The 9,642-nt window shown below is 47.1% G+C and overlaps 2 protein-coding genes across 2 annotated transcripts in view; both read left to right on the forward strand.

The window, feature by feature from the left end:
* The window catches only part of NOB1 (NIN1/RPN12 binding protein 1 homolog), a 9,454-nt gene extending 9,152 nt beyond the window's left edge, over nucleotides 1–302 (forward strand). The window contains exon 9 of the mRNA XM_015561766.1: nucleotides 33–302. The gene's annotated coding sequence lies outside the window, so the exon portion shown is untranslated. The remainder of the gene's footprint in view (nucleotides 1–32) is intronic.
* Nucleotides 303–6,140: 5,838 nt separating this feature from the next.
* The window catches only part of NQO1 (NAD(P)H dehydrogenase, quinone 1), a 10,805-nt gene continuing 7,303 nt past the window's right edge, over nucleotides 6,141–9,642 (forward strand). Inside the window, exon 1 of the mRNA XM_006760342.2 lies at nucleotides 6,141–6,569. Coding sequence (XP_006760405.1) covers nucleotides 6,563–6,569 — 7 coding nt within the window. The 5' untranslated portion in view covers nucleotides 6,141–6,562. The remainder of the gene's footprint in view (nucleotides 6,570–9,642) is intronic.

A 9,642-nucleotide genomic window follows, 5' to 3' on the forward strand; every position in this document is an offset into this window, starting at 1 on the left:
AGGCCAGCCTGACAGCTGCTGCCGCTGCCAAGTTCTGGGATCTCATTTCCACTTGCATCTGGATGGAAAGAACAGGCCCGGCTCCTGCCTGCTTCTCATGACTCCTCATGTGGAGGGTGGGCTGGGTCTGCGGTTGGACTGGGCCATGCTGGGCCTGAGAGCACCCAGAGCTGGGGTTCCTGCCATGTGGAGGGGGTTTGCTGAAAACAGAACCGTGCCCTGGATCGAACCTTCGACCTCAAAAGAAGGGAACTTCCAAGTGATAATATTTTTCTAATAAATGTGGTTGTAAACTTCTGTGCGTTTTCATTAAATAAGCCAAATCTTTCTCCTTAAGTACTTTGAAGGCTAACACCTGAGGTATACACCAAGAGCAAGCATTTAGATTTATCTTTTTGGGGAAGAAATATCTAAATTTGTTAAAATAAAACTAAGCGTTACCATTTCTCTCTCTCTCTGGTTTTACTTTGAAGCATTTCGGTCATTCAGGAAAGGTGAGTGTTGTGAACTCCCATAGAGCCTTTCACCGAGACTTTCCCACCTTTAGCATTTCTTCTCATTTGCTCTTTAACTTTCTATGCACACAGTACAAAGTATCTCCTAGGAAAGGGTGTTCTTTTATGTAACCAAAGTACAATGATCAAGTTTCAGAAATTTGACACATTATTATTACCTAATATGTAACAGTTCACATTTTGCTATATTGTCCCCAATACTGTCCTGGCATTTCCCTTCAATTCTAAAGTTTCTCAGCTTCGTCTTTAGTGAAATGGACATTTTTAAACAATACAAGACGGTTTTTGAATGTCCCTCCCTCGGGGTTTGGCAGATTGTTTCCTCAGTGGGCTGAGGTTTTCACTTTGGGCAGGGCCCGGGACCCTTTAGTCCGCAGGCTGATGCCCTATCCACCAAGCTAAACCAGCTAGGGCCCATTTTTTAAATATGAAAACATACATTTCCAAAAGTCAAAACTATATATATATATATATATATATACACACGCGTTGCACTGAGTGATGTTAACTCTGACTACTTGGTAAAATGAACCTGTTGAGTGCCAAGATTTCTTTTTAGTTCTTATATTGATAGTATATACACACAGTGCTATTTTCAAAAGTTCCTTAAATTCAGTTTTTTCCTTTACGGTAATCTTACCCATTTGGTATATAGTTAACTGGTTAAGGCTAAGCTACTATTCGACCAACCGGCCAGTATATATGTCATGCACTAACCACCCGGGGCAGGAGCTGTCGAGCTGCAGTGACTTGGCAGCAGCGGTTCTCGGGTGACACACCCTGGAACCAGAGAGGAGGGAGCCCGATGCCTTTCAATGTGCACAAATCCATGCACCGGGCCACTAGTATAGAGACATAAACAGGCCAAAACCGGTTTGGCGGCCAAAACCGGTTTGGCTCAGTGGATAGAGCGTCAGCCTGTGGACTGAAAGGTCCCAGGTTTGATTCCAGTCAAGGGCATGTACCTGGGTTGCAGGCACATCCCCAGTAGGAGATGTGCAGGAGGCAGCTATTTGATGTTTCTCTCTCATCGATGTTTCTAACTATCTCCCTTCCTCTCTGTAAAAAAAATCAATAAAATATATAAAAAAAAGACAAACAGGATGCTGAGAGCTAGATGCCATTTCCTCCCCTCCTATCTCTCCTTAACCTCTATTATTTCATTTGTTTCTGATTTAGCATTATGTTTTCTTTTACAAATAAAAGTGTCCCATTACATTTCCTTTTCTCTCCCACTAAAGGTAGTAAACTATATTTTTCCCACTGGAAATCCCTCCATATCAGCTCCTAGAGTTCTACCTTACTCTCTTTACCAGCTGCCTAGTACTTGGCTGTGAAAAGCTACCAATTCAAGCACTTAACCATATTACAGGTTCTATGTTAAGTGCTTCATCTACATTAGCCCGTGTAATCCATGGAACATCGTGATGAGCCACCAGGACTGCTGTCTCCAGCCGTCTTGAGCTACAAGAGGTTAAGTTCTTGCTCAAAATCACGCAGCCTCGGTCTCCAGGCCAAGTTTTCAACTTGGCCCATCTGTGCTTTCATGCAACACATTTACTAGTCAAAGATCATAGAAAATGGGCTGAACACTTCGTGTTTCCCCTCACCCACCATCCTTATTAAACTCATACTTGGGTGTCTGGAGAGAATTTCCAGAAGGAAAAGGTGGAATGCAGGCATCTCCTTGAGTTACGAAGCCACGGTGCTGGCAGACGAGGATGGCTAGGATTCACAGGACAGGATATTGGAGAGGAGAGAGCATTGCAGACAGCTTGCTCTAAAGGTCTGCATGGGGATCCCTTGAGTCCTCAGCTAAGTTTTGAGAAACACATCATACGTATAAAGAGCTTCCCAAAGCTGGAGAAATACCCCCCAAAAAGCAGAGAAAATACTACTCGGCGTTCACACAAGGCCAGGAATAGCTCAGGTTCCCACTGAGCAGAGTGGAAAATTTCTTAACTCAGAGGCATATGGCAGGTACTCAGGGGTGGGAACCAATTACCTCTAGACCAAAGGATGCTCTGCTCCCGCCCACAAAGCAGGACAGACAGGAACATGGGTGTCCCGCACACAGGCGTGTGCTTTGTGCAGTAGTGAGACAAGAGGGCAGGACAGGATGGGGTCTACAGTGGAAGAATCATTTATCCCCTAATCCCAAGGACCTGTTCCCTCCAGGGATCCTTGGCTGGTAGCCATGGGAACCACAAAAGACAACAGATGCCCAGGTCCCCAGACAGGCCTCAGCGTGGTGGCTCTGAGCTATTGTAATTCTGTCATCTGCAGCTCAGAGAAAAGCAAGAGAGCTTTGAGGACTTCTTGTGCAAAAAAAGCAACCAGACATGTGGGCGCAGGCCCTTAGCAGGTGACTAATGAGGCTGTTAGTGTTCTTTCGGGAATGTGGGGGGGGGGGGGGGGCACACCTGAGGATTCTCCTACCCCTGCTCTTTGTTTCTAGATAATGAAGGCTGCCAGCAGAGCTTCCTACAGCTCTAGGTGCTGGCCTGTTCCCTGGGGACTAGGGGGAGGCCTTGAGCACTATTTTCAGTTGACGCACAATGCCTGGGACATACATACTCCTCTTGGCACAGAGGCCTGCTCAGATAAGATCATGGAAAATGGACAATCTTAAACTGACAGCAAATAAAAAGCTGGAAGGACCTTTAAGGCAATGCAGCCCAAACCGGTTTGTTTGTTTGTTTGTTTTCCAAAACCGGATTTTTAAAGTTGGGGCAACCAAGGCTCAGGGAGATCATTAGCAGTTGACCTGGAGCTAGACTCAAGAATTCTGATAGCAAGTAACAACTGGGAGCTGGCTCTGGAGTACACCACTGACTAGCGATGTAGCCATGACAAGTCACATGATTACTTGGTGTAAAATAATTTTATTCCTTACCCCACATCATACTCAAAAACTACTTCAAAGTGGATCAAAAACCTAAATATAAGAGCTAACACTATAAAACTCTTAAAGGAAACTATATATATATATATCTTCATGACCTTAAGTTAGGTAAGTTAGACTCCACAAAAATTTAAAATGTATATGATTCCAAAGGCACCATTGAGAAAGTGAAAAGACAACCCAAGGAATGGGAGAAAATATTTGTAAACTGTATATCTGATAAGGAACTTCTACAAAGAACTCTTACAACCCAATAAAAAGACAAATAATCCAATTTTAAAATGTGCAAAGGATTTGAATAAATGTTTCTCCAAAGAAATAGATAAATGGTCAACAATCACATGAAAAGATGTTCAGCATGAGTAGTCATGAAGGACATGCAACTCAAAACAACGAGATACCACTTCGCACACACAGGATGGCCACAGTAAGTAAGACAGACAATAAAGAGCGTTGGTGAGGAGCCTGGGCACGTGTGGCTCCGTTGGTTGAGCATTGTCCCCTGCATGGATGGGGGTGGAGGGGTTGTGGTGGGGGCGGAGGTAGGTGGGGAGGACTGTTCAGGGTATATGCCCAGGTTGTGGGTTCAGTTCCTAGTCAGGGTGTGTAGAGGAGGCAACCAATCAATGTTTACTTTTCTCTCTCCTTCTCCCTTCCTCTCTAAAATCAATAAAAACATATCTATTTTGGCTGGCTGGTGTGTCTCAGTGGTTGGGCGTCGACCAATGAACCAGGAGGTTACGGTTAGATTTCCAGTCAGGGCACATGCCCAGGTTGCCGGCTCGATCCCCAGTGTGGGCTGTGCAGGAGGTGGCCGATCAATGGGAATAACCAGGAGACATCCGTAATTCAAAAGTCACTTCCTTTGGCAGATCCCTTGCTAAGAGTAAGTGCAAATGAGGCTATGATCAGGAGCCTGTCCTAAACTCTTGAAAATATTGCTGTCAACTGTAATTGAAAAATAAAAAGAAAAGAAAATATTGCAGAATCTGCTGCTGAAGCAATAGCTGCCCCACAAAATCCCTAGACTCTGTGGCCAAAGTTGTTCTCGATACGAGGACAGCCCCTGCTTATCTGTTAGCAGCGCAATGGCCAACATCACTTGCTGCCCTTGGATGGATGCTTCCTGGGGAGGTTGGGACTGAACTACAGAAGATCACTGCATAAGCCCGGTGTTGTTAAAACAGTGACTCCTCCAATGGAGTCTGTGACTTATTTAATTCCGGTGGCTTTGGGTCTCGAAAACCATAGCTCCAAAGGGCATTCCAGACACGGACAATGCATTACCCGCTTGTGATAATCATACTAGTTCCTTGGTGTGCTGTATTCTCTCAAGTTTTAAATATACATGTGTAGCCACTAACCACCAAGCAAGTGATCTCCCTAAGACTAGAACGTCAGAAAAGGATCAAAGAGAATGACTTAGAGAATGTGAGTCCCATATTGTGACCTGTAAATGCCACACCTGTACATACCAGACTTAGAGAATTCCAGAGCATCTGCTGGATGTAGCGCTAAAGGCTTCCATTTTTTATCACATCTCTCAGGCCAAGAGTCTGATAAAAAGGGTGGAATTGTTAAAAACAAGACCACAGGCCCAAACTAGAATCACTTATGCTGTGCCTCACATCACCAAATCCAGGCTTAATGAGAGTTTGGACTTTCCCAGAAATGGAATCTTAAACTCTTAAGCCTGTCAATCGAGTTGCATGACCCGCACTGGTTATGCAATCTGCCTGGTAGACCCCTGCCAAAGGAAGCTAACTTTGTAATAACGAGATGGCGTTTTTGCCTCATCTAACTTCCTTGTTCCCGCTCCCTTCTGCCTAAAAAAGTCTTGCGTTTTGTACAGCTCCTGTGAACTCCTTTACATCCGCCAGCCTGGATGTGGACTGATGCATAAATTGTTGTGTAAAGCCAATAAGATCTTTGAAATTTACTCAGTTTTTAACAACATAAAGAATCAAATAAACTGATTTCTCCTTTTGCTTTAGAGTCAACATGACTTGGCACTATTACCTAATCCTGCCTTTTTAACATTCGTATATTTTGTCCAGCACGACTTTTTCCAGCAAATTGGTTTTGAAAAACATTACATTAAAGGATTCTTTATTCCGATTTCTGAGTTTTCTGACACGCCCTTAACTTTTGCCCCCAGGTAACCTCTCTCTAAGGACCTTGCGCACTCCCCACCTCCATCCCCGCTGAAATTTCTTATTTATCATTGGTAATTTTTCGGACGGCTACACCTTAAAGTTCTATTTCTTTTTCCTTCACCTTGTGACATATTTCCTGTCTGTTCTGGAGGATGAAGACTCTACTACAATTTGAATTTTGCAGATACAACTTTTTACTCTGTTCTGTTCAGTTACACAAAAGCCACTAAACGTGACTGTTGTGCGAACCTTTCAGTGCTTCACTGTGACTGCTCTCACCCCCGCAAACGTTGGACTAGCTCCTGGCGGGGGTGGGGGGGTGGGGGGGGCATTAGTTCCCTGATTATGAGGGGACTGGCGCGGGCACACACAGCTCCAAGTGCCGCATCCGGACCTCGCAAAGGAAAAAAACGCTTTCTCAGCAGCAAGCATCCCGGTCAGTCTCAGATTTGTACGCCTTTGCCCTCAATACCCAAACCCCAAGTCACAGTGAGTCAGCAAATCTAAAACCAAAGGGCCGCGGTCGCGCGCACCTCCCTTTTGACGCCCCATCCCGAGCGCGGGGGCAGATTCCCTCGGCGCAGAGAGAAGGCCAAAGGGCGCGCCCACTGAGCCCGGACGCCACCAGGAACTGCCTCCTTGGGTCCTAAGGCGGTAGCAGGGCTGTGGCCAGATGGGCACACCTCCCACTCCCTCCCAGGAGACCCCCAGGGGACCCTTCTTCCAGGTCCCGAGGTCCCCCGTCCAGGCCCCAGACTCCCCTTTCCTTCCTGGAACCGCAGCCTCCGCGAGCTCCGCCCTGCATCCCAGGGCCCCGGTGGCCGGCCCCGCCTTTGCTGGGTACTTGGCTCGTGTGGCCCGGGTTGGGCCAGGCCAGATATAAAGCAGCCTCGGCTCGGCTTGCAGCACCCACAAGCCTCCTAAGACCTTACCCCAGCCACCAGCCCGCCACCACCAGCCCCGCCGCTCAGCGCACCGCCGGAGCCATGGCTGGTGAGTGCCCCGCGGCGCCCGCCCCGTTCCTCGGCTGGAGGTTGGAGGGGCTCGGCCCCGAGTTCTCTCTCTGGGCTCAAACTGGAGAAGTGAAGGCCTTGGGGTCCTGAATGAGCCCTGACCAGCATCGGGGGCGAGGGGAGCTCCTATTTCTATCCCAACCACCCCGGTAAACCGGGTGGGCGTTTAGGGAAGACGACCTCCCTACGAGGTCTGCGAATGAGCCAGAGCAGGGAGATGCAGCACCAAGGTGTCCTCAGCGATGTTAGATTTGCTCGCTCCTGCAGCAGAATGGCCTGCAGACCAGCAGAAAGGCATCTGAAACTACAGGCGTTGAAAATCTAATTTGTCCCTCAAGACTCAGTTCCAACAGCAGCCCCTTCTGAAGCCTTTCCTACTAGGCCAGCCCTAAAGCGGACGGCTTCCCAGTGGAACTTTGTCCCTTGCTTCTCCTATCAGGCAAATTGGCTCGTTGTCTATGTGTTTTATCACCTCTCTCTGGGTGAATTCTTTTTTTTTTTTTTACTTTATTTTAGAGAGAGAGAGAACATGGATCTGTTCCACTTATTTATGCACTCACTGGTTGATTCTTGTATGTGCCCTGACCAGGATCCAAGTTTGGCATATGGGGATGACACTCTAACTAAATGAGCTACCCAACCAGGGCAGTTGTATTTCTTACAACTATATCCTTCCTGTTTGTGTCTTTTCGTTGTTTGTTTTATGGTAATAGGCATGCCTATAGCTAAATCAAGGCATAGATCTCCTGACTTTCTCATTTTCTGGGAAACAACTTCATGTTTTACTACTTAGGAAATGCTAGTTAATATTGATAAGAAGTAAATAATGTGTATATTGATAACAAGTAAGCCAAGGGAATAAAAACTAGCAAAGCAGTGTTCAGCAAACACTGATGTTACTAACACAAAGGTAGATCGCAAAGAAAAGGCGAGTCAGCGCTTAAGGTACTCACCTTTCTCCAGGAGTGCTCAGTCCACGAGTGGGTAAGGAAGGCGGTGGAAATTTGTGGAGGCAGCTTCAGAAATTTCTTTCCATTTCCCCAGGCCTTCCAAAGCAGGTAAATCACTTTCATAGCATTTAAATCCTCATCAAACTGATATCCCACCAAATCAGAGTTTATAGAGTCAGAAATGCCAGGACCAAGCTTGGAGACCTTCTTTTTTGGCGTTCAGAGGCCTGAAGCGCACACCTGGCTGAATTTAACCTCATAGGCGCTGCCTATGCCAGGTGTGGTTCATGATGAAAGCAGGTAGAGAGCTGAAAGCTTAAATGTGCTTTTTCTAGTTCATTTTCTTCAAACAAGACAAAAACAGTTGCAGGTGATTTCTCTGAGCTCCACCCACGGTCGCCCCTTTTAAGCATTAGCAAGATATGAGACAGTGGCGCCAATGATTAGGAGAAACAGAGGTGGTGAGCTTCCTGTCCCGGGCACTCCTCCCCTCTCCCTCCACATTGTAGCATGGATTTATTTATGTCTCTACACTTCTTAAGTATTCTAGCTTCCCCACGGACTATGTAAATTTGGGTAGTAATTTGCTTTACTTTTCTGTATGCATCAGCTTTCTCATCTGTAATATGGGAATACTAATTGTATCTTCCTCTGAGGGTTACCGTGACAATTGAAAAAAGAGTGCAAAGCACTTAGAGCAGTGCCCAGCACAAAATAAGCAGCCGTTACCTGCTGTTATTGCAAAAGTAAAGCATGCTTATTCTAACAACTTTACTAGTACACACGTGGCCAAGAAAAAGTTCCTCTTTCCCCTCAACCCCTTTGTCATCTCTTACTTATCTAAGAAAACTATAGTTTCTTATGATCATTCCATATCTTTTTCCCCTCATACCAATATAGTGCAAATCTACCTGCATGTACAGGGTGTCTCCAAAAATGTATACGTTCACTTTGAATAACTGTAAAGGCAGTATTTATTAAAATACTAGGGGCCCAGTGCATGAATTCGTGCACCTTGAAAGGAACCGTGGGCTGCGACGCTGAGGTGGGCACAAGGGAGGGTCTCAGCCCATCCTCCGTACCCCTGCCCGGCCCCTCTCCCTCCCACTGCAAGACCCCTACTTCCTCCCTACCCCCCACCCCCATCCCCTGTCTGCTAGTAGCCCTGCTCCTGCCACAGCTCCCATGCACTGCTGGCGCCAGCCCCAATCGCTCTGCACCCTCAGCGGGTGTGAGCTGCACCTGTTGCCCTGATCACCCCTCAGGAGCACGGGGAGGTGGAGAAGCCCTCGGGGACAATCTGGGCTGCAGCCACCATTTGCACCTGCTGACGGTGCTGAGTGATCAGGGGACCGGCACTGCTGGCTGCGGGTGCAAGGTCAGCGCTGGCAGTGGGTGTGAGCAGCGGCTCCAGCACCGGCAGCGGGTGTGAATGGTGGCTCGGGTGCCGATAGCAAATGCAAGTGGGGCCAGTGCCGGCAACAAGTGCGAGCACCCAGGCACACGTGGGAGCAAAGAATTTTCAGTAACCACCAGAGGCTCACCCTGATGACAGCTGTTGGCGCCCTGCCGTGTCTGGCGTCCCCGCTCACCTGCTCCACCATTCCGCCGCGGCCGATGCCAGCCATGTTCTGTGCTTTTCCACCTGCTGCCGACACCTGCCATGTTCTGTGCACACCCCCTGGTGGTCATAGTGACCAGTTGTCCGGTTGTTCAGTTCCATCGTTTGGTCTATTTGCATATTAGGGTTTTATATATATAGATATTTCATTTCCACTTAACAGGTGTCAGCTGTTAATGCATGTTACATTTTTTGGGGAACAACCTATATGTAGTTTTGTGGGTTTTTTAAAAATAAAAATGGATTCACATTCACTTCATTTTATCAGTTAGTATATCCTGGATATCTTTCTGGGACCCTGTATATATTGTTAACTAATTCTTTTTTATTTTTTAAAATATATTTTTGAGCCAAAACTGGTTTGTCTCAGTGGATAGAGCGTCCGCCTGCGGACTCAAGGGTCCCAGGTTCGATTCCGGTCAGGGGCATGTACCGGGGTTGCGGGTACACCCCCAGTAGGGGGCGTGCAGGAGGCAGCCAAT

The sequence above is a fragment of the Myotis davidii genome, unplaced genomic scaffold (genome assembly GCF_000327345.1).
Source record: "Myotis davidii unplaced genomic scaffold, ASM32734v1 scaffold1437, whole genome shotgun sequence".
Lineage (NCBI taxonomy): Eukaryota > Metazoa > Chordata > Mammalia > Chiroptera > Vespertilionidae > Myotis > Myotis davidii.